The sequence below is a fragment of the Corapipo altera genome, unplaced genomic scaffold (assembly GCF_003945725.1).
Source record: "Corapipo altera isolate COAL_440 unplaced genomic scaffold, ASM394572v1 146, whole genome shotgun sequence".
Taxonomy (NCBI): Eukaryota; Metazoa; Chordata; class Aves; order Passeriformes; family Pipridae; genus Corapipo; species Corapipo altera.
The window spans coordinates 1,149,209-1,173,731 of record NW_020884981.1 but is presented as its reverse complement, the minus strand read 5'-3'; the positions used below and the strand labels follow the sequence as shown (position 1 = coordinate 1,173,731).

The 24,523-nt window shown below is 48.9% G+C and overlaps 2 protein-coding genes across 6 annotated transcripts in view; one reads left to right on the top strand and one right to left on the bottom strand.

Moving 5' to 3' along the window:
* The window catches only part of IFT140 (intraflagellar transport 140), an 80,091-nt gene extending 75,111 nt beyond the window's left edge, over positions 1-4,980 (top strand). For all 5 annotated transcript variants that reach the window (XM_027665781.1, XM_027665779.1, XM_027665780.1 and 2 more), the window contains exons 22-30: positions 147-279; positions 369-512; positions 893-1,021; positions 1,229-1,411; positions 2,073-2,279; positions 2,441-2,653; positions 2,736-2,902; positions 3,842-3,983; positions 4,541-4,980. In XM_027665781.1, the coding sequence (XP_027521582.1) occupies positions 147-279; positions 369-512; positions 893-1,021; positions 1,229-1,411; positions 2,073-2,279; positions 2,441-2,653; positions 2,736-2,902; positions 3,842-3,983; positions 4,541-4,729 (1,507 nt within the window). In that variant the 3' untranslated portion in view covers positions 4,730-4,980. The remainder of the gene's footprint in view (positions 1-146; positions 280-368; positions 513-892; positions 1,022-1,228; positions 1,412-2,072; positions 2,280-2,440; positions 2,654-2,735; positions 2,903-3,841; positions 3,984-4,540) is intronic.
* On the bottom strand, positions 4,927-24,029 carry TELO2 (telomere maintenance 2). Its single transcript, XM_027665782.1, has 20 exons — positions 23,959-24,029; positions 23,355-23,632; positions 22,736-22,804; positions 21,956-22,103; positions 21,482-21,584; positions 20,661-20,729; positions 19,654-19,795; positions 18,288-18,424; positions 17,457-17,545; positions 16,160-16,270; positions 15,123-15,208; positions 14,771-14,862; positions 13,758-13,874; positions 12,737-12,808; positions 12,042-12,212; positions 11,281-11,372; positions 10,445-10,544; positions 9,872-9,936; positions 9,178-9,293; positions 4,927-6,339 (listed from the first exon to the last, which is right to left on the bottom strand). The coding sequence occupies exons 2-20, from the start codon at positions 23,599-23,601 to the stop codon at positions 6,236-6,238; spliced, it is 2,130 nt and encodes a 709-aa protein (XP_027521583.1). The 5' UTR covers positions 23,602-23,632; positions 23,959-24,029; the 3' UTR covers positions 4,927-6,235.
* Between the last annotated feature and the right edge of the window lie 494 nt (positions 24,030-24,523).

The following is a 24,523-nucleotide window of genomic DNA, read 5'->3' as shown; positions in this document are numbered from 1 at the left end:
CTTCTATATAGTGCAGACCTTGCAGTGTCACCCTTGGGTTGAGGTGAAGCCTGTGTTCTAAAAAACTTGTCTAGTCTGTATTCAAGCTCTCCAGGAGTGAAAAACACAGCCTCTTGTTACTGCAGTCAATACCATTGCTTTTGCAGGAGCTTGTGGAAGTGGTGGGCGCAGTACCTGGAGAGCCAGTCAGACCTGGAATCCGCGCTGCAATACTATGCACTGGCTCAGGATTACTTTTCCCTCGTCCGTCTCCACTGCTTTCAGGGCAACATTCAGAAGGTGAGGCAGCCTAATCCCACCTGCTCCCAGAGCTCTCATTCCTGGGATGGGCACAGGCACCAAGTAAAGCCATGTGATGCCCTTTGCAGGCTGCTGAAATTGCAAACAAGACGGGGAACTGGGCGGCCTCCTACCACCTGGCCCGGCAGTACGAGAGCCAGGAGGACATCAAACAGGCCGTGCACTTCTACACCCGGGCCCAGGCCTTCAACAATGCCATCCGCCTTTGTAAGGTATGGGGGGAGGGACAGCTGGCCCCAAAACCAGCACACAGGGAAGGCAGAACGAGGTGTTTGTGCCCATTGTCTCCTGTGAGACACTGCCTGCTCATGGACAGCCCACGGGGAAGGTGCTCCTGGTTTCTGCTGCCATCTTCTACCGAAGGTGGATCAATGCAGCTTTGGTGGTTTGGGACAGTATTTTGTTGTACAGCTCATCAGAAACTGCCTGAAAGAAATTACCATAATTGAAGCTCAAAGTCACTGGGGTTATAGAGGTTTTACACAGAAGGGGGTGATGGTATTATACTGTGTGACAGCACAAAGCCACAGCCTTGCCAGAATTACAAAACTTGTGTCTGCACACCCCGAGCCAAACCTTTTCTTTTGAACAGGCAAACAATTTAGATGATCAGCTGATGAACCTGGCTCTCCTGAGCTCACCAGAAGACATGATAGAGGCAGCCTGCTATTATGAGGAAAAGGGGGAGCAGATGGACAGAGCTGTCATGTTATACCACAAGGTAAATATTTTTTTAGTAAAAACTCTCAAACCCTAAACAAAGCAGTTCCTACAGCAGAGGAATGTTAAATCAACTGTAGTTCTTACTATATCCTGATGAGTAGTCATTTCTTTGTGGTGGGTAATGCTTTATTAACCCTTTCCAGGGCATCCTGTGAACTGGCTCTGTAGTACTTTAGTCTTTGAAGCCTCATTCGTAATTTTGCAGGCAGGACACTTCTCCAAAGCCCTGGAGCTGGCCTTTGCCACACAGCAGTTCGGGGCCCTGCAGCTCATTGCTGAGGACCTGGATGAGAAGTCAGACCCGGCCCTGCTCGCCCGCTGCTCCAGGTTCTTCGTGGAACACACTCAGTATGAGAAGGCAATGGAGCTGCTCCTCACGGCCAAGAAGGTGAGCTGAGCCCTCTGGCCCCCCCTGCACAGGTAGAGGAGGTGTGTACCTGCACACAGACATTTATCTGTGCAGGTAAACAGATACACAGAGACACTTGCAGGGTTTAAAGTTTCCTCTCAAGCCAAGGACTCAGCACCTTGCCAGAGTGCTGGGTACCAGACCCATCCTGTGCCCACTCCTCTGGCTGCCTTTCTGCCATGTTCTGCAAGGGCACAGTAGCCCTTTTCTGGGCTAAAAGCTCTTTTATAACCTAGTCAGAATTGGTTCCAATAAGGGAAGTACCAAAATATTTCACAAAGTCTTTCAATTTATTTGTACTTGCTGAAAACCTAATGTTATCAATCATGCCTAACAAATCTGACTTGTATGACTGAAAATTCAGAGTCCAAATGACTGAATCTTCAGTGGCAGCCTTGTGTCCACTGAGAGAACAGGTGAGAACCAGTGGTGTCATGGAAGAACAAACATGTTCTTAGCAAACAAAATGGGACAGTGTGTGCCTGAACAGGGGCTGATGTCGGGGCATGTAACTACACCCGTATTCCAGAGCATCCTCAGCTGCTTGTGTGTGCAGCTGGTTTCTGTAGGTTACACTACAAGCAACGTGAGGTATCACAGTAGTGTTTGCAACATCTCATTGCTCCCTTGCTCCCACCAGTACCACGAAGCTCTGCAGCTCTGCCTGGAGCAGAACATGACCATCACCGAGGAGCTGGCTGAGAAGATGACGGTCTCCAAGGACTCCCAGGACCTCCCTGAGGAGTCCCGGAGGGAGCTGCTGGAGCAAATTGCCGACTGCTGCATGAGACAAGGCAACTATCACATGGCCACAAAGAAATACACACAAGCAGGAAATAAGTTAAAGGTCAGCCTGGATGGCCTCAAAACAAGGGTGTTTTGAAAAGTAAACCTTGGAGCAGATTCCTGCAGTAACTACCCAGACAAAGCTTCTGAGCCATCTTGCCTGGTGTTTTTGCGTTCACAATATTTTCCCTCTCTCCCCCATGCCCCCATTTCCATTGCCAGGCTATGAGGGCACTGCTGAAATCTGGGGATACCGAGAAAATTGTCTTTTTTGCGGGAGTTTCCAGACAGAGAGAGATTTACATCATGGCAGCCAACTACCTGCAGTCGCTGGATTGGCGTAAGGATGCAAAGATTATTGCGAACATCATCAGCTTCTACACCAAAGCAAGGGCGCTTGACCTCCTGGCAGGTTTCTATGATGCATGTGCTCAGGTACTGCCCATTCTGTGACTGCTGAACATGTTTGGTTTGGTAGCTCTGGAGCAAGACCTTCATCTCCTTTCTCCTCTTGCAGGTAGAGATTGATGAGTATCAGAGCTATGAGAAAGCCCACAGAGCGCTGGCAGAAGCCTACAAGTGCCTGTCCAAGGCAAAGGCCAGAAGCCCTGTGGAACAGGAAAGCAAACTTGCCCACCTGCAGAGCAGGATGACCCTGATGAAGCGGTTCATCCACGCTCAGAGGTGAGCTGCAGCACACAGAGCATGGAAACTAAGTGACAGAAATATCCTACCAGAACAGAAGTTTTAGCAGCACCTGCAGTTAAAAAAGTAATTTGCAGCCTCACTTCTAAAAGCTGCTGGGACACTTTTCTAGCAGGGAAACCATGATGTGATTTTTAGAAGTGCTGTTGACATTAAAGGTGGAAAGGTAGCCTGAAAGAGAAGGAAGTATCTGGAGCAAGGGAGGTGTAGCCAGAAAGGTGATTATCACAGAATGGTTTGGGTTGGAAGGGACTTAAAGATGATCTTGTTCCACCCCCTGCTATTGGCAGGGACACCTTCCACTATCCCGGCTCCAAGCCCCATCCAATTTAGCCTTGGACACTTCCTGGGATGGGGCAGCCACTGCTTCTCTGGGCAACTGTGCCAGGGCCTCACCACCCTCACAGCCAGGAATTTCTTCCTAATACTCAACCTACATCTACCCTTCTTCAGCTTAAGGCCATTCCCCTTTGTCCTGTCCCTCCATCCCTTGTCCCCAGTCCCTCTCCAGCTCTCCTGGAGCCCCTTTAGGCCCTGGAAGGGGCTCTCAGGTCTCCCTGGAGCCTCCTCTTCTCCAGGTGAACACCTCCAGCTCTCCCAGCCTGGCTCCAGAGCAGAGGGGCTCCAGCCCTGGAGCATCTCCATGGCCTCCTCCGGCCTCTCTCCAGCAGCTCCACGTCCTTGTGCTGTTGTTCCCCATATCTGGAGGCAGCTCTGCAGGGGAGTCTCACCTGAGGGGGCAGAATCCCCCCCTCCCCTGCTGCCCATGCTGGGGGATCAGCCCAGGACATTGGGGAATTCTGGGTTTTGTTTGGGTTTTTCTCATGAAACATAATTCAGCAAAACCTCTTCCCTGTCCTTGGCCTGACAAGCTGAACACTCCCTGGGCTGTGACAGTTGCTTTTTGCCCTTTCCTAGAGTTTACTCTGAGGACCCCAAGGAAGCAGTCAGGCAGTGTGAACTGCTCCTGGCTGAGCAGGACTTTGACGACGCCCTCCGGCACGGAGATGTTCTGGGATTTCTGCTTCAGCATTATGCACAAGTGGAGGAATTCCACACGGTGAGTGAAGCCTTAATTCTTCCAACCTACAGAGCCCATACTGTACACCTGTGCAGCCTGCTGGAGCGTGGCTCTCACAGAGGAAGGCATTCCACAGCAGGAGCTGAACTGCACAGCAGGGTGGGGCACAGCTCAGGAACTACATCCGTATTTTTCACTTCATGGGATGCAAAGAGAAAAAGAAAGCTCCCATCACACAGAGCATAAATGGTGGTGGATTCTTAAGCATTCCCAGTTATGAGAACAGAGGGTCTGTCTGGGTGAGTGCCTCAGCAATCACACCACACTGTATTTGCCACCTGGCCAGAGAAGAAAGCAAACTGTAAAATTGCAGTTATTTGAGGAAATGGTGAATCGCTCCTTCAGGGCAGATGTGCCACACACCCCCAGTGCTCCCACTGAACTGTGACCTGCTGCTGTTATGGAATGTGAGGATGCCAAGGGCAAGTTCCTCCAGTTGTGCTGATTAACCTCATCTCTGATGTGCAAAGCACATTAAATGGATTACTGGGGCCTGTAGCACTGCAGCCCTGACAGTGATCTCTGCATTCCTTTAGGCTTACCGCTGCCTGGAAGAGATGCAGAAGAGAATTCCAGCCTCCCACCTGGGCTACTTTGTGTCCCCAGAGACCTTGGAGGCTGTGCACCGAGGGGCAGGCGTGCCCCTAAGCCCAGCCCTGGCTCCAGCACACACAGACAACAGGGAGGTGGAAGAAGAAGTGGCTGATGAAGTGGAGGACTCCTGACACTGCAAAGCTGACTTTAATACCAGGTCTTTTATTGCACCCTCATTAGGGGTCCCGGATCAGTCACGTGCTGCTGCCACAGGGCTTTTTGGTTATTACCAAGGAATTTATTTTTCCTGCTTGACTGTACAAGCAACAGTATTGCAGTTAATAGGCTCTCTCAAACACAACATACAGAGGTTCATATGTACATCCTGTTAAAAACCTGGCTTTAGTATTTTAATAAATTTGAGACAGAAAAAAAACAGTAAGAACTGCATATTCAGGGCTTTTTCTGAGTCCAGAAAAGAGCTGAGTAACTGAAGTGGAAACCATGAGTTGACAAAATTCTCAAGTACAACTTTGATCTATAATTCCCTAGAAGCGAGACCTTCTAAAAACAATCTCCATCCCATTTGGAAGGGCCATGGTTAAAAAATCAAACTACCCCCCTCCTGCAGGCTGAAGGCCGACTTCCCTCACCCAAAGCTTCTGTATTTAAATACATCAGAGGGTCATGTTGGGGAGACCACTTACAGACATCTGGGCTAAACATCAGAGCCACGGAATGGCTGGGCTGGAAGCGACCCTGGATGCCTCCTGGTCCAAACCCTGCTCAAGGGGGGGGGGGGGGGTCACTCTGAGCAAGTAAAACTTCCTTCTCACAGGGAAGCTCCTTCTCCAAACACCAGTTACATCAAGCCACTCTGTTCTAGTCATATTTTCAGATGCAAATTTCTCCGCTGGCACAAGCAGGACTGTGAGAAGTGAAGTTCAGTGTACCAACCAAGCTCCTGCTCACCTCTCAGCCCGTCACCCCGCCCCACCAAGGGGTAGTAATCAGGTCACTCGCATCTCTTACCAATCAGCCCTTCTGCTTAAATGATTTTTCTTTTTCATGTTTTGTGACTTGCTTCAAAACTTGGGGTGAATATAAAGTTTTTAAATTGCTTTCAAAGAAGAAGAGTGGGGAAGATTTTAACGTCAAAATCTGAATGTTAGTTAGGTCCAGCACATTTTCAGCAGTTCAGTGTAGCTATCCAGTGTTTGCATCCCATCAACAGTGCCATTCCATGCCACCCCTTCCAGCAGCAGGCCAACAGCTGTCACCCCAAACTGCCTGCTCAGGGGTGCAGGAGCCTTTGTCAGGGGCAGGTCAGAGTGGCAAGTGCTGTCCCCAGCCCTCCTGTTTGTCTGACAAGAAGGCTCCATGAGATCTTCCCCATATTTTTAGCTGAGTGCTCAGACCTGCCAGGGTTATAAATAGCTGGGTGGGGGTTGGGGGAGGATGGCAGTGCTCACTGCCTTCCTGCATCTGTACTCGCTGTACCGGATACCAAGAGCTCACTCAATTGGCCTCCACTACAAAGTCCAGATGTCAAGTCAGACCTGTTGGCTCACAGCTCAGCACCCTTCCCCCTTTTTCCTCTCCTCCAGCCAGGTGACTGCTGAAGAGGCCCCAGCAGTGCCCAAACACATTCAGCTGGCAAGAGCATGAGCTAAAGGCCACTTCTGTTACCCTTTCAGCTAGGAAGGGACAGCTTCAAGTTTCTTTTTCAGGTTCTCCATGAGCAGCAAGTTCTGCAGGGCCAGCCTCCTGCAGTCCCCATCAGGATCTTTCTCCACCGTATCTGCAAAAGAAGCAGCTGCTGAGAGTTGGAAAATGGGCACTTCTCACTATCACTGACAATCACAGGACTAAACACAACAGCATTTGCACCTGTGGCTGGGCTGGAACTGCACTAGGCCTGAAGGCAGAGGTGCACAAACTTGATCATCTAAAGCAGCATGAACTCAGCCAAGCCCTGAGTGCCACACAGGACAGTGCGCTGGTCAGTCTTGTAGGAGAAACAAATAGTTGGGTTGAAACACTATAGACACTGTCTGATCCTGGACTCCATGGGATAACCTCTGTGCCAGAATTTGTACTTGTGCCCTCAAGCTACACATAGCCTTGGTACAGCTGAGCTACAAGTGTGAATGCAGCTTGCAATTAGAAATCCACTTTCTCCAAAGCCTAAAGTCTCCATTCTGCCATTCCTCCAATCCAAAATGGTCAGTGCTCCCTCCTGAATTTGGGGTCATGCTGCCATTCCAATGGGGAAAGGAGGCAGGCCCCAAGGTTCAGCACATTCTCCGTTCTGAGAGACCAGTCCTCTGATAAGTGAGTTCTTCCACATGTTATGCAGCACGTTAGGGCAGGCATGAGGCTGTTCCCAGCAGCTGTTATTCCAGGGGCCCTTAAACAGGCCTGCAAAGTAACAACCAGGATGCATGCAGGATGTCTGAGCACGGGAGCCTGGAAGAGCAGGGAGCCTGTGTGAGGATATCCTGTACGCACGAGCCCGTGGTAGGAGCCCGGCACTGTCAGCCCAAACACATGACTCATGGCCATGGAGTGGGGCTATTTATAACACAGGGAGAGCTGCCCCATGCTGCTTCCATGCTCCCTCTACAGAAGGCAAAAGGGGAGGTTACGAGGCAGACTGGAACAAGCTCAGAAGCTCACAGTGCTGCTGTTTCTGTTCTGTGAGCCTGGACCTGGCACTGCTGGCACGGCAGGGGAGGCACAGGGCACCAGAGTATCCTTTGGGTCCTGACATAAACCACACTTAGCCATGACACAGCTCCACGGCACTTGCAGGGGGTGGGGAATTCCCTCAAAGGCAGCTGCTGAGGAATCAAAGGAACTGTTTCCTAGAAGTGTTTAGGTATTCCCTCCCTCCCCTAGGAACAATCAGACTGCTCACCAGTAGGTTCAGCATGGCACTAAGGGCAACGATGGACAAGTGCAAGGTGGATTCTCACCTCTCCCCCCAGCTGAAATGTCCCAAAGCATCCAGTAAGCAGACAATGCCATGACAGTGACTGAAGTAGTTTCTTAGTCCACACTGTGAACAGTTCTGGTGACAGCCCACAGGCTGAAGGGCAGACACAGTCCCAGGGTCACTACAGCAGTCTGTGTAGGCCCTGGTGTAACAACAAACTGAAGCAAATTTGTGGATTTCTACTCAACACTTCATGGATAACATTTCTTATCCCAGTGTTCATCATTGTGCTTTGGCCATGGCAGGAGAAAGGCAGGGCTTTAATCTGAAACCCAAAGCAGCCACGAGGCTCCTGCGCAGGGCAGCTTGTCACTCCCAGCTAACACACACCACAGCTAGCACAGCTAACACACACCACCTCTTGCAAAATCTTGTCTGGAAGAGTCATGAAGAAACAGCAAGTTCGTGAGCTCAGACCTGCAATTCAGGCACAGAAGGAGGACTCCAGTGTCAGATTTGACCTGCAGGATCAGCAGGGAGGACCCAGTGCCTCCCTGTGCAGCCATTTTACCAACAACCTTAGAACAAACAGCAAAGGCACAGCCCACAAAGCTGGGGTGCTCCAGGAAGCAGCCCTAGAAGCCCTTTAAATTGCACTTAAATTGCATCTCACCAGAGGTGGAGCTGAGTTGAATTCTTTAAGGTTTTTGAACGATTCCTACAGCAATTTTCCCTTCTCTGGTATTACCCACAACTGTGATCTTGCCCTGCGCTCATTTCCACAAGGATCAATTACGTAGTTTTCCTGCAAAAGCACTACATGTAAAGAGATGGCTATTACACTCCCTACAGCCATGAGAAGCTACTACTAGTTCTCTCATCCTCCTCCTCCCCAAAATAACTCATTAAAAACAGATTATGCAGCTCCTCATGCTGGAAATGCATTCCTGAAAGGCTGCACTTGGTAACTGCAGAGACAAGCAGATTCCTGAGAGCACACCATGTCATGGGAAAAGTGAAGTCTTGGGCCCCACAAAGCAGCTCTTCCTTTCAAAGGGCATAGAGCTCCCCAACCTGCCAGGATCAGAGCCTAGCTGGGTCAATGTCGCTTCCTGCTTGCTCCCTGTGGGAAGCCACGCACCAAGAGAGAGAATGGTGAAGGAAACCAGAGCAGGGAGTCATAGGAGTCACCCTGAGAACACAGTGGAGGCTTCAGCATTAGTTCCTCTGTTAGCTCCAGCTCCCTGCAGTACCTGAGCACTGATCTGTGCAGAACCCAAGGACACAGCTTGTGTTGACCTCGAGTGCACTGGGTGCACTTGTTCTTTCCATCAGCAATAGGAAGTGAGAGATGGAGCCATGCTCCTCTTCCTCCTGATTTTAGCACTAACAACCCCCGCTCCTGGGTGGGTGGTTGGATGCTCAGACAGAGAAAGGGGGCCCAGAACACCTCTGGGGATTTTTTTCATTGGCCTGTGAGGACAGTCACAGTTTGAAATGCCACACACAGCTCTTGGCTTATGCCTCAGGTACCTGGGTACTGCACCCCTGCAGCACACAGGGTGCTCTGCCACTCGCTGATCATGCAAATTTCTGGTGCACAATGCCAGGGCATCACTGCTGCCCTCACAATCAAAGAGATGCTGCACACAGACTGCACCACTAACCTGAAAAGCACTGGTCTACTCCACCATGTCTTACCTCCCAGCCAGGACTGAGTCTCCAACAGCTCCTCTGTCATGTCTGCCAGAAGCAGCTCTGCAGGGACACTGAGGAGCAGGGAGGAGATACAGGACAAGAGGCCCTGGCGCACATACCTGTGGAGAAGAACTGGTTAGAGCCTGCACCTCGATTTCCTCACCTCAGGAGCTCTCCAGTTTCAAAAGGTATGATGACTTTTGCCACATTCCTGCTGATTAGTGGTGTAATCATGCACCAGCTAGCAGCGTGCCCACATCCAGAGCCCCTGGCATGCTGTGGTGCAGAAGTCTGGTGTAATTGAGAGCCCTGGACAAGTCTGAGATCAAACTAGAAACTGGATGTTTACAGCCTTTTGGCTACATGTCTTAATTCCTTTCCAAGGCTGAATGCTAGAATTGAATCTATAGTTTTCTGAGCTCCCTGAGTAAACACAGATGAAACCATCACATGGACAGGTGGTCAGGAAATTTGTCAAGCTTTCTATAGGTAATGGCTGTACTGCCACACTAGAAGACACCAGCCAAGTTCATGTGTTGGTCTGGCATTACACTCAGCTGAAGGAGAGCAGAGACTTATTGCATTAAGTCTCTGATACCCTGAGTCAGGTGCTAGTCTTGCACAAAGACAAACCATGGCTGGAGACTGGCTCACAGCTGATCTTTAAAAATGAAAGTACACAACTAGAGTAACTCACGAGTCCGTGTGGAAACGCAGAGTCCAAACAAACTCCAGCAGTGCCTTTCCCATTGCTGTCACTGCCTGCAAAAGAGGATTGTGACAGCACTGAACATCTTCCCATCCACACCACCCCACAGAGACACACTGCTCACAGAGTCACAGCATGTCCTGAGCTGGAAGGGACCCAAAGATCATCGAGTCCAACCCCTGGCCCCACACGGGACACCCCAACAATCCCACCCCTGTGCCTGGGAGCATTGTCCAAATGCTCCTTGAACAAAGATTTTGTAAAGATCAGGGCTACAATTAAATGCATTTTACAGATGAGGAAACTTGAGCAGCAAATTGAAATGATGTGCTCAACCCCCCAAAGAAGCTCACAGTTTTTCTACAAAAGATAGTGCAGGGGTGGCTTGAATCCAATGTCTCTTTTCTGACTGATTTGTCCCAGCCTCTTTCACAGCTTCTCAGCCCACACAACAGCAGAGTTGCTGCCAGCCCATTGCAGCAGGCCCCAGAGTACTGCTGTTCCAGAAGGCACCTCGAGTTCCCAGGCTGGAAGTCTCCCCTGCTCTCTGCCCTTCCTTACCACAGCATTGACAGCCAAGTACATCAGCACTGCTAAGGTGTGGACCAGCCTTCCGAGGACTAAGTGATCTTCCCCCAGGAGATCAAATGTTGTCAAAGGCCTGCAAGACACAGAGTCATGTAGCAGTAAGAAGGCTGATCAGTACATCTTTGGAACAGCTGGGGAGTTATGCAGGGGCAACTGTCCTCCTTAAGGCTGAATCCCTACAACAGTCATTGCACAGTCACTACCAGATTAACACAGCCCATGACTGTTTGCTCTCATCTTTTATCCCAGTCCAGTATCTCCCACAGCAATATCCTCTACTCTTACAGCAGCTATCACTCATTTCACCAACAGGCTTACTTGGAAAGACCTGCAGGCAAAAACTGCCCTCACTGCCATACCCTTACAACTAGTATTACAATAATCCTGATTATCATGGAATCGATTACTTGGCCTTCTTATGTTAGCAAAGACTTAAGGAACTGACCATGTCCTGTGTCCTATACAGGTTCCACTTGAGACAGAGCTAACTTTGGTTCCAGACTGCAGTCTGAGCTCTGTGGTTTGTGTGAACCTCCCACAGTGGAGGTTCAGCCAAGACAAACGGTGTGGTGCTGCCAAAATCACTTGTCTGTGAGATTATCCCTCGCGATGGATCTCATTTCTTCAGGGTCCTACACACTCCTGCCCCACAGGCCTTTCCAAGCTCTGTGACACCCTGGTGTCAGTGCAGTGTCACTGGGCTCCTGCACAGCTCCTGGGCTTTAGCCTGTTGCTCTGAGGCAAGAGAACAAGCAGAAAGGTTCACTCTGGCAGCTGCCATACCCATACCCCAAGGTGTTCACACTCACCTGTCAAAGTGCTGAAGCAATGGAAAGAAGAAGTGCCCAGCAACAGAACTGAACTGGTTTGGGCTGGAAGCCGGTTCCACGTGACACTGACGCTGTCCAAGAGAAAAATGAAGTCTAGACACAAGATGCAGCACCCAGCTCTTCCACTTCACTGGACACTGCCATGACAACAGATTCCTTGCAGCCAGCCACTGCTTGTAGACCCATGGCTATCAGTTTCCTGACTGGATTGCTCACTTCCCACTTCAGATCCTCTCCACATCTAAACATTTCAGTACAATATAGCTCAGTACTGCTGGGTTAGATATAAGGAACAGGAACATGCAAGGGATAAAGGAGTTTTGGAAAGCAAACTCTCCAAGCTGAACCACAGGGGAATTCTGGGAACTAGGAAACTGTCATCAGTTTATCTCCCTGGAAAATAGGAAGGCTGAGGCAGTCCAGTCTGGGATCTGAGAGGTGCAGTCACAGCTCCCTGCAGTGGCCAGACAAGCTCAGAACAGCCACTATCCCTCAAAGCCAGGTAAGGAGTTCCAGGTTTATTTTCCTCTCCCTGCTGGGAGAGGACTGCAGGAATTGGTACTCTGCACCAAAAGATTCAGCCAGATACCAAGATACATTTACATTAGTAGTTACAGAGTTTTCCTTTGGACTGGGCCCACTTTCATGGGTTTTTGCTCTTTCCAGATAGAACTACAGCAGGTCTGAGTGTCCCTATTTTTGCTGGATTTGACCTTAGTTTGTTTCTGCCCTGGCCTCACCGTAGCAAATCTCCGAGTCTTGCTTTTGATCCTCTCATCAACAATTCTTCTCCAGTCCTTAGAGCTGTCATTTCCAGGAAGGACCTCAATACGAGGCTTTTGGGCATCAGAATGCTTGGGCTTCCCATGGAATTTGGGACAGGACAGTTCCTGAGCTGCCAAAACCAATACCTGGATGAAACAGAGAGATGTTCAGTTAAAAAGGGGTAACCCCTAGGGAACAACAGTACCCTACACCCAAACTGACAGGAGCAACAAGGCAGAAAGGCACAACAGGTTTAGAGTGAAGAACAGCAGGGAACTGAACCCCAAAAGCCACCTGGCTTCAAAGTACTGACCAAGCACTTGGTCACTGAGCCCTGAAGCAGAGCAGCAGCTCCTTCTTCAGACAGAGGTGTGGAAGGAGTCATGGGTAGATTTTCCTTCAGAAAAGGAAGACAGAACAGGCTGATGAAGGGAAAGGAAACTGTGACTTCTCCCAGGCAAATGCCCAACAAATGCTCTGCGTTCTGGGGGGAGGGATCCCTGTGTCATGGAGTGTAGCAGGGTTAGGAACAAGAGGGTAATGCCAGGCACGAATACAAATGTAGAGATTCCCCTGCCTCTGCCTCCTCCCATGAGGAATGAAAGGTAACCCCATCACACCTCAGCACTGGTGCAACAGACAAAGGCAAGTGGGAAGTGAGAACACTTACATCAAGGATGTCCATGCGCTGACGGAGACTGTAGTTGAGAGAGTAGAACTGGGAGGTCAAGTACTTTGAAACCTGTACAGAAAAATCATGGTACAGTCAACGCAGACCCAGGCTGGAAACAGCCTTCCCACTAACCCTAAAAGCATTTCATTTCACAGGGCCTGCTTCCTGTGAAGTAACATAAGGCTTCCAAGGGAAGGGAAGAGACATGCTGTGTAAACAGGGGAAATTCAGACACTCCCAGGTTCTCCCAAAAGAAGTAAATGGCAAATGGGACTTTCTAATTTTTCTGTCCTTCCTATACAGAAGTACCCAAAAAACTGCCATGACAGCTAGCAGACCTCACTGTGGCCTCTCTGTACCTTAAGAGGGTTATAGGAAAGATAGAGGGAGGCTTTTTACCAAGGCCTGTACTCATAGGATGAAGGGTAAAAGTGTTAAACTGGCAGAGGATAGATCTAGATTGGATGTAAGGAAGAAATTCGTGGCTGTGAGGGTGGTGAGGCCCTGGCACAGGTTGCCCAGAGAAGCTGTGGCTGCCCCATCCCTGGGAGTGTTCAAGGCCAGGTTGGACAGGGCTTGGAGCAACCTGGGATAGCGGAAGGTGTCCCTGCCCATGGCAGGGGGTGGAACGAGGTGAGCTTTAAAGGTCTCTTCCCATCTAAACAGTTCTGTGATTCCATGATTACAATCACCAATGAAGTCTTTCTCTCTAGAAGCCCTTTGTGCCTCAGCTCCCCTCTATGATACCCTTCACTACAACAAGTCCTTATCTACTCTGCCTTGTCAGGTACACTCTTACCAACAGCCACAAACAGTCCCTCCAGTCTGACAGTTTTCTCTTTCCTGTTGGTTCAGTCACTCCTTGCAGATTCTTCAGCTGCATAAATGTCAGACCTGATCTACCTGTTCTACCCCACTGACAAGGAGCTGCCTCTATCAAACCAGCAAGAGACTTCAGCTGATTCCAGTTTTTGCCTGTGCCTCAAATGGAAAAAAGAAAGTAGTAAGAGGAACTCACAGGTATTGGATCTGTGGTTAAAACAGCTACTTGAGCTCTCTGACGGAGCTCCACAAAGCCTTCGATGCAGGTCTTCTCCTCCAAATGCAATAATATTTTTGCCAGCTCCACACTAACCTGCTCAAAATATGAAAAAAAGGAATCAAATCTCTGATGGTGGGGGTTTTTTTCCCTCATGGCCTTTACACACCATTTCTCATGTTTAAACCAAGACAATCCATATAGGCAACATGTCTATCACTTAGGAGGGTGAGAAAACACATTAAACCAAATGCCATCAAGACAGACTTCTCAAAACCCTGAGCAACCCCCCTGTCTGCTAATTCTCTGTCCAGATTCACTTGGGCTTTCTGGAGAAGTGGTGGCATCATGATATAGGATAGCTGATGGGTTAAGGGTACAGGACCATACCCCTCCCATTTCTCAGCCTGTGTCTCTGCCATCTTCAAGTGTTCACTAACAGGTGGTGGTGAGCATTCTTTGCACAGTGACCTTGTCCCAGGTTCCTCTCACCTGAGCTTTTCATCTTGACCATACAATCCAATTATTCCCCTCAGAAGACATTATGCTTCTACAAGTAAAAGGGGAAAGTCCGTTTGATTTTACCTCCCTTTTTGTTGGGGACTAACAATTAAATTGAATTTCATTTCAAAATCCAACATAGTTGCTCTGTAATCTGCATTTCTGATGTTTTTCCTGCCCAGCACAAACCATGGAGCTTCCTCATACAGGCAAGCTCTCCTTGCAGCACATTTCATTTTGAGTGCTGAAGCTGCTGGATACCATGGGGTTGCCAGCACCTTTGCTAATTCTTTGTTTCTTTGTGCTCCAGAGCCTTACCTTCAAGACAACTACTTCCATCTATTTCCCTTCCCAAGTTGAAAGCTTGGGAATGTGTACCTTAAACCCAGGTACACATTAGCCTGGCCTGCTGCTCCATTGGCACATCTCATCTCCTCATGACAGCCCTCTGGTATTGCAGCCCACTGGTAACCTGGGTCCTGCTACTTCACCTCTCTTGTTGCTGCTGGATTCCTCCGAATCAAGTTCTCAAGAGCCTTGACTGTAGCCTCCCATTTGTCCACATCTTCAGATCCTGTCAGAACTGAAGGTAATCAAAAGACAAACAAAAGTTATTAACTCTGTTGTGCTTGGTGTACATACCCCAACCTCCTGCTGCCAATGGTTTGTCCTGGTACAGGCAGGTACCACTGACCCAGCATGACCAGCACCAGGAACTAAACTGAAACTACTCAAAAATCCTACAGCTTCTTCAAATTAGCTCAGAAAAAATAAACCTGCACAGAGATCACTCTCCCCACACCTGGTAAGAAACAGATGACGACTCAGCCCAAAATCTCCTACCTTCAATGCAGTCTCGGATATACACAGGAACCTTAATCTTCAGCTCTTTATCCTCTGACATGTCATAAGGGACGAGGTCATCATCACTGGAAAAGAAATAAAGGCAGGGGTTGGTTTATGGGGTGCAGATGTTCTGGCTTTCACCAGTTAGACACAAAGAGAAAGAACCAGCACATACACTGCCATAACACCACCACTCCTGCATCACCCAGCAGCACTGCTGAAGCCTGGCCTGAGAGGGGTCCTTAGGAATTCTAGGAATTTCTCAGGGAAAGAGCAGTTCTGTGACCAGATCTGCAATTGGATCTCCTGGTTGAGGGCAGGAAGGAGTCAGGTGACCAAGAAGCTGACTCTTGAGATTTCTTTATATGTATGTATGTATGTATGGCCAGTCTTCATGAATGAAGATTTGGGAAAGGTCTTTACCCTTTGAACCTGCGTAGTGGATTTTTTAGGTGAGACACAGTGTGTGCTGAGCTGAGCCCACCCTTTAATCCTAAGGTTCATCTGCCGGGGCCGAGCAAGCTTGGACAGTGGCAGTGAGGTCCTCAGGAGGTAGGTTTGTTTAGAGTGACCTTCTCTTAGATGGATGGCCTTACAGGGCTGACGAGCTCCATCTGCCCGGGGGAGTTTCCCTGACCAGGAATCGAACCCAGGCCGCAGCGGTGAGAGTGCTGCATCCCAACCACTAGACCACCAGGGGTCCCCTGATTTCTTTATATATTGACATATGTATTGACATATTTCTTAATATAGTGACAGAATATGGCAGGTCCACTATTAAAATGGGTAAATATATCCACAATGTCCAGGAAACATGTATCTAAGTCAAATGGAATACATATGGTGGTTGCACACAATGTGGGCTGTGCTTAATTTATTGACTCAATTTCTTATGCAAAGCCCTGCTCTGCTGCAAACCACTCAGCTCAACAAGGTCAGAAATCACATTTGCCAAGAAATGCAGGTACTGATAGCTCCCTTCTCCCCACATCTACCATTTATTTTCCATTTCCTCCCTGTTTCTTACCCCATACCTGTCAAGCTCAGCATCTGACTCCTCATCTGGCATCACAGGGGCTGCTGTCTGGGATTTCTTGTTACTTTCTGGTACCAGTGGCAGTGCAGCACCTGCTTTCTTACTCCGGCTGTGAGGAACAAGAATTTTTAAAATGAACACAGTAACAGTCCTTACTCACAAGGAAGAAACTCCCCACCCCACCAACCCCTGGTGCCTGAACAGAATTGCTGCAGTCTCACAGTCAGTTTGACAGGAAAAAAGTCCTGGGAAGGAGAATGAGATAAAGGGAGAAAGGCAGAATCTCTTAACAGAAGAGCAATGAATAACAAAAATCAAACTGGCTCATTTGCTGTGTTCCCCTGCACTCCCCTGTACCTGGGACTGCTAAGGAAAGATTGTGATAGCCAGTCACACTGGCCTGCACCAGATTTGGAGCTGTGAATGAAACTGAACTAAGTTTAGATTGGATATTGGGAAGAAATTCCTGGTTGTGAGGGTGGTGAGGCTCTGGCACAGGTTGCCCAGAGAAGCTGTGGCTGCCCCATCCCTGGAAGTGTCCAAGGCCAGGTTGGACGGGACTTGAAGCAACGTGGGCTAGTGGAAGGTGTCCCTGCCCATGGCACGGGGGTGGAAGGAGATGGATAATAAGGTCTCTTCCAACCCAAACCATCCCATGATTCTATGAAATGGGAAAAAAACATTTTTCACTATTGCTAATAGGATGAATACAATAATTGAGAATATTTTTCCTGTGTCTGTGTATTTCTGTGGACTTTGCCATTGTCCTTTCATCTCTCTGCTTCTCAAAAGTTGTCTATGCTGGTCATGCCCCTGGAACAGGAGCAATAAATGTTTTGTACTTCCCTGGAGTGCTGGGCACCTTCATCTGCTAATAACATGAAGTGCTTCATTCCTCTGCTGATCAAACTGAGTGCTTCCAAGAGCCTCAGCAGATGCCCTGGAAGTTCAGAGCACTGACAGATGCAGCAGATTTTTGTCATGGCTGGGGGCACATGGCCCAAATGCCACATTTACAAGATGCAAACAGAAACCCCCATTTAATTGCACCCAAGGGCACACAAGACCCCCGCACCACAGTTTCACTACGTGCACCTATCAAACAGGCTCTTTTAATACATGCTACCATTGGAATTATGAATTTAATATAACTACACTGCCCTGTAAGAAGAAGGTACATTATAATGCTTAAGAACATATAAAACATCTTGAATACTGTACACAGTTCTCACTTGTAACTCAAAAAAGACATGGAGAAGGGCAAAAAGATGGCATGAATAGTAGCCATAACTTACTCATCACCTGGAAGGCTGGGGACAACACACAGTGGTGGAGTTTGCACCAGAAGGGACCTCAATTCTCTTGTTTCATCATCTTCTTCATACTAGACATTCAGAATAACTGTTGCGGCACTCTTATTTATTGCAAATATGCCCAGCATACAACATTTCACCCTTGTACTGCACATGGACTGAACCATGAGCAGATGAACCCCCACCAATTCCATTTGTTTCAATCCCTGTACTGCCAGCAGCACTGTATTTATTCTGCATATGTAATCTTTGTTCCTGTATTTAACAATAGTACCTGATCACACCCTGCCTGAATGTTATTTCCATCTTTAAAACATTTAATAAATGGCAATGTGACATGAGGGATGCTGCAGGCTTTTAAAGAATTAATGTGATTTAAACAGATAAGTCACAAAAACTCTACTGGAAAGAGCAGAGCATGTATCTCCACATCAGTTTTGAAAATCCCAGCTCAGAGCAGGCCTTCTCACCATATCAAGGACTAAATGCTCACTACTGGTTTAGGTTTGAAGTTCCCTCTCAACTCCTATGGGTCAGATTCTGATTCCCTCATACAATGTGGTAAACTTCTTTTATTACCAACAGTTTACTCTGAACTCTGTCAGCAGATTGGATTCCTAAGGTCACCCTCAGCCACCCAACCATTTCCTATACAATTGTTTTCTGTAAACAGATATCCTCTCTTTTTGAAGGTGCTGCTGCCCCTCCTTATTTCCAGATAAAAAAGTGCTAAAATGCCCCGATCACATGGTTTAAAGCTTTTATTTCCTCTAAGCCCCACACATCAGTCATAAATTTCATTAAAACCTTCACCTCAAACTTCAGGACAGGTCCCTCCATGTTTATTTTGGAGCTGATGCTCTCTGCCACCACCATTCCCAGACGCCGGAGCTGTGGCAGACTGCTGTCCAAGTGGCACTTCACACCCTCCATCATGCTTGTGAGAAGCTCTGAAAAAAACCAACAAATGGTGCATGAAACAGTGACAGAAACGAACACTCATCTTTCCTGAGGGCAGCTTTACCCACTCACCACTGGGTAGAAAGAGCCCATGAACTGTGCCTTCCACCTCTGCAGTGGTAGCACTGCCCTTCAGCATCAGCACAGGAGGCCCTGACCCTTCCATGGGGTACAAAGTCAACAAAACATTACAATATATTCTGAATTTGCAATATTTTGGTTTTTGATGAAACATAAAAAGGATGGTAAGTCAAGTTAATCTTTAGTTTGGTTTTAGAGTTCTTTGAAGTCACTTAAATAAAAAGCCATGTTCTGAGGAAGCTACAGGTTCTGACCAATACAATAATTGGAGAGAGATTTCCCCAACCACTTGAGTAAGTTCAAACAGGCAGATGACACAAGTATTTCTCAGCCCACAGAAGATGCTGGCTGCCAGCTTTACCAGGCAGGCTTACTGCTGTCAGACTGACCTCCTTCATCTCAGAAAGCTTATTTTTCAAAAGCTGTCAGATAAAAAAACTGACTATAAAACTACAGTACTGTTAGTACATATCAGGTCACTTATTCACCTAAAGAACAGTTAATTCCAGAATGAAAGAGATGAGCAAGTCTTGAAGGCAACCTTTGCACCCCCCACGAGCCACACACACAGAGAAGTAACTCTAGACATTGTACAGCCCTTTTTCTATTGCAACAAAAGCAGAGATTTTAGACCAGGACCCCAGTGAGCTCCACACTGTGTGAACAGAGAACAGGAGGTCTGTGCCAGTGACTCACTATCCCTGCTCAGCTCAGGTGAGCGGAGCAGTGACACAGAGAAATGCAAATGGACAGTCAGACACCAACCAAACCCTCAGATACCTTCCCCATCCCCTCTGGAGCTGTACCCATGCTCCATGGTTAAGCTCAAATCACACCATTCCTCTCACTAGTCCCAGAGTCAACCCTTGTTTTCCTGTGACAAAACTTTGGGGTTCCTAAACCACTGCTCAGTTAAGACCCTTAGGGCAAAGATAAGCTTCTCCAATTCCACAACTTAAAGCTATGCACTTGGAATTATATCATGTCAATGCAAAAGAGGATTCCAACAGGTTACCATGTTTGCCAACGAGAAGGTGGGGCCATTGTGCTTATCCACAGATCAGAATGAGATCTTTTTCTACTCCTAGCAAGACTCTCTGCTAAACAAATCTAAGCTCCGCTTCTCACAGGACCTCACCTTGTCTGCGGCTCTCGATTTCAGACTCCTTCAGGTGGGAGAGGCAGATGAGGATGGCCTTGCTAATATACAGCTGCTGATCGGGTGGTGAGTGTTTCACAGCACTGCTGCTGCCCCAGGTCTCCAACAGCTCCTGCAGCACCTGAATCAGAGAACTCAGGCTGGCCTGAAACGCATCTTTTCTACACAGAAGTAATTTCTTGAAGAACATTTTTAGTCTCCCTACAAACAGAGCTAACTTTGTACTTCAGGGCCCAAAGCATACTGTGTTTGACCACCTAAGAACTCCACTTGACCTTCATTTAAGATATTGTTAAATATAATGGGGTTTTAAATTTAAAAATTATAAATGTTTATTTCTGATAAATAAATATTATATGCACAGCAATGTGTATTATTTTCAAAACTCAGTAGGATAGCATATTGTTTTATCTGGTTTTAGTCCAATTTTAAATAGCTTTCAGTACTTCCAGATCATTTCAGAACATGTAACCAGTGGGAAAAAAATTATTTGACAAAATGGTAGAGATTTCCAGATACGCAAATTTCACAGAAGTTCCATCACACTGCTGACTTGGAGAGGGAAAATATCTGCCATCCCCACTGAGAAAAATGTAGATGAGAGAGATTCTGAAGCATCAACCATTTGGCACACAGACAGCACTCCGCCAACTTGATCCCTTGCTGCCACCGGCTCAGCCACACAAACAGGGTGAGAGAGGAAGCTGAGAAGGACAGAGGACATGGAACATCAGTCAGAATCCAAGCCTCATTAGTTTTGCTACTTGGAAGACAATTTACCAGTTAAATACGAAAAACTAATGCCATCAGCGCAGCAAGTTTTGATTTGTGTACCACTATTTACTTGTGATATGTCAGGGCTTCCCTCGCTCTCATCAACAGCAACCAAAGGGTCTTGGAGAAGTACCAGAACTGTGCACCCCTCAGACACACAGAGCAGAGTGTTCTCCATCAGACACCTCACCAATGACATTGGTGATCCTTACTCTGAGCAGCAGGGCCCGCCGGAGGCTGTCCAGGGACAGGTACCCAAGGAGGTTCTGCAGCACCGCCGTCTGCAACGAGAGCCACGGCTCTTGCTTTAACTGGGCACAAAGCTGTCACCCAACACAGACAGGGTTGTGTTTTTACTACATTGAACTTCATTCTAACAACATTCAGAGACAGAAAAGTAAGTAAATTTTAAGAAACAACCAAACACACATATGCAGTTGCTGATGAAACACACGGGAAGGCATGACAGGAATACAATGCAGTGTTTTCACCAATAAAACCAGCACAGTCCCAGGCAAACATAGAACTCACAAAGTCTAGAGAACATCTCTCACAACAGTAGCACAAGCCACAGAACACTTCCTAACACCTCGTGACAAACTCAGGTGCACAGGAAAAAAAAACAACAGTCCTTGCCTCATCTCTTTGATCTAATTCTTATCTCTGAGGGTGGGTTATGGCTGTTTCAGTCTCCTCTTTCAGATTCTAAATAACTGAATGTCTCCAGCTCCCCAGAACACTGAAACCATGTGCAAAAAACCACCTGGTTCCAGAGAAAGAGTACAGTAATTCTGCCAATCACCATCGACCCTGAGTGAGCACATGAACTCCATGATTTTGAAGCAACCATTCACCACTCCCTCCCCATAACACTCCTCTGTCCATGAACAGCTACACATATGTGGAGAGACTGAGGGCTCATTTTGGAATAAATTCATCTTACTCAGGAAGAGCAAGAGCTTCGCTAAAAAAAACCACATTGGCACTGGGGAAAACCAGGCACTCCTGCAGTGCTGTTCCCCACAGTCCTCACCGTGTGGCCATACTGCAAGAGCAGCACCTTCTGCGTCACCACAAACTGAGCCTTCTTGTTCTTCACAACCAGGTTCCCCAGTAATCTGGACAAGACATCTGACCTAGCGAGACAGGTCAACAACAAAACATCAGGGATCCATGCAATTGCTGTCATGCTGCTCCTAACAGGAAAAACCGAGAGCAGCTATTTGCAACCAAGTCTCTAGAACACCTCTAAACTCAATAAGCCAGTAATGGCAAAGAATGTTTTCACTTGTTTTTCCACTGCAGGCCACAATGTAGATCCTTAAGGAATGGTGTAGGTTCTACCTGAGAGGTAACAATCAACTACTTTACCCCTTCAGTCTCTCAGGAAATGGCACTGTAAAAAACCACCTACACAAACACAGCACCCTTCAGACACTGATTGCGCAAGTATTTGTGACAAAATTCCAGCCTTTGCTCTGGATCAGGGAGAAAGCAAAGCTCTTACCCAGGTGCTCTCTGCACAAAGCCAAGGACCACCGCCTCCATCCAGCGCTCTGGCACACACTCCACCAGCCGCCAGCAGATCCTCTGCCAGATGCAGTCTGACTTAGTGAGCTCTGTCAGGCGGGGCACCAGAACACCCAGAATCTCCTCTGTGGCAGAAGAGAAAACAGTAAATACCCCAGGAGGGCAGGACTGTGGCAATGGCACTCAACATCAGCCTGCAAATTTCAATATCCTGACAACATGAAAAACTGCAATGTACAGTCTGCAGTTCTAAATTGCTCCTGCAGTAGAAATCACAGAAGAAAATCATGGAATCACTTAGGTTGGAAAAGCTCTCTAAGATCATTGAGTCCAACAATAACCCAGCAGTGCCACCACTACACCATGTCCCAAGTGCCACACCCACAGAGCTTTTAAATCACTTCAGGGATTTAGTGACTGCACCACTGCCCTGGGCAGCCTATTCCAGGGCCTGAAGTTTCTCCTGAAATCCAATTTAAACCTCCCCTGGCACAACCTGAGGCTATTTCATCTTATCCCATCCCATGTTTCCTGGGAGCAGAGCTCAACCCCCATCCTGATTCTCATCCTGACGAGGATGCTCTCCCCTTCAGGTTTTAAGAGAGCAGAGGGCAGCCTGTGCAGCCCAGCTCAGGACAGCTCCAAATTAACTGGTCAATCTCCCATTCCTTCCATTGGTCATCATTGCAGTCGTGGTCCCACACTAATTCAGTAAAACACTTTCCCTCTCCCCAAAAGAGCATTGTAAAGCACTCACTTTGCCTTCCGTGAATGCACACCTTCCCCAGGACATGAGAAACAAAAGAGATGGAGCAGTCCAAGCCACCTGGGATAAGAGACAGGAGCTTAACAAGTGCATTGCCAGCATCCCCCAGCCAACCTTCAGGAGGAAGTGCAGAAACTTCTACAAGTGCTGAAGCCTGAAAACACAGATTAACTTCAAGCATCATCTCTTCCTCTGTCCACCACCTTGTGCCTTCAGGCACAAACTAGCACTCAGTATTGTTTACACAAAGTGACAGGCAGAAGGCTAAAGCAGCTCAGTCCCAACTTTCAACAAGATGGTAACAAAGCCACTGGTTCATTCAGCACCATTTAAATCTCCCATACAATTCCCTCAGTACACACCAAGTGACCCCAACTAAGCTTTAGGAACAGATGCTGCTGCTTAATTACTTGTAGGACTGCTGCTTTCGCTGGGATTTCAAAAGGTCTCAACTATCTTCCTCATCCCTGGGATCTTATGCTTTTAGGATAGCCTGAAGAAGGAACGTGAGGCTCTGCAACACTCATCATCTGTATTTCAAGCAGCAGTCAGGGGGTCCACGCACAAAACACTTCAGAAAAGTCATCCCTCCAGTGCAGTCCTTCCTTACCTCGCAGAGAGTCGGAGATCATCTGCAGCACCTGGAGAACTGCAGCTCCCAGGAGAGGGAAGTAGTTCTGCGGGAAGAACACTGGCGGGTTTTCCCCCTGGAGTTTATTGCTCACGTGCTCAGGCAAACACACGATTCTGTTGAGCAGGGCGTCCTGCAGCTCCGGGCACCCACCGTGCGCCTGCTGCTGACACCCGTCCCACAGCAGCGCTGACAGCCGCCCCTCCCGCAGGAACCGCTCCAGCATCGCCGCCACCTCCCTCGGCGCGAGCCCGGGGCTGGAAGAGAGAGACTGCTCTAAGTCCCTGCACCTCTCAAATGGCAGAAATAAGATGCGCGTGCAATTGCTTTTCACTTGTGGTCTCACCACTGAAACACCGCTGCTCTGTTAACACTGAATTCTACTCAACAATCAAGTTAAAACCAAAGCGATTTTGATTCCTTTGTATCAGCACATTCATTCAATAACCAGGCCTGAAGGACCCCCGCGACTGCGGGACGCCCGGTACCGCGTGTGGGGTGTGCGGGGGGCTCAGGGCAGCGCCAGGGCTCCCCGCGCCCACCCCCATCCCCCCGCCCGCCTGCCCTAGGGGGCCGCACTGACCCCGCGGAGCCGAGGGCCTCGAGCAGGACGCAGAGGGCGAGGCCGGGCGGGCCCTCGAGGAAGCAGCGCTGCCACTCGCCCTCGGGCCGCGCCGCGCCGGGCGCCCGGGCCAGGCTGCGCAGGAAGGCGCCGAACTGCGCCCGTTCCCGCTCCCCGAGCGCGACTGGGCCGCCCGCAGCCGACAGGGCGGAGAGCACAGCGCCCAGCGCCGCCGCAGGGCCCTGCCCGGTGCCCTCCGCGGCCCCCGCTCGGCCCAGCGCCGCCGCCGCCTCGCGCAGGGCGCACTCCAGCCCCGGCCCCGCCGGCGCCGCCATGGCGCCGAGGAAAAGGTCCCGCTCCCCCACCCTCGGCGGTCGCCAATCAGCGGCGCCCATGTGCCCCGATAACAGCCAATCAGCGACGCCAGCCCCGTAGAGCTGCGGACAAGCCCCGCCCCTCTTCAAGAGCGCGGCGCCTCCGGCGGGGGAGGGGCTGCGCTGAGGGAGAGTCACGGGACGGGCCGAGCTGAAAGGGACCCACAAGGATCATCGAGTGCAACCCTCAGCCTGCACAGGACCATCCCCAA

What these genes read in the sequence shown, in the direction of transcription:
- TELO2 (XM_027665782.1), bottom strand. Translation starts at nt 23,601, where the DNA reads ATGCTGGAGCGGTTCCTGCGGGAGGGGCGGCTGTCAGCGCTGCTGTGG. An exon ending in TTGCTTCAGCACTTTGACAG is followed by an intron (nt 10,545 to 11,280) that starts GTGAGTGTGAAC and finishes TGTGTCTTGCAG; the next exon opens with GCCTTTGACAACATTTGATC. An exon ending in GACTCAGTCCTGGCTGGGAG is followed by an intron (nt 6,340 to 9,177) that starts GTAAGACATGGT and finishes CTTCTTTTGCAG; the next exon opens with ATACGGTGGAGAAAGATCCT.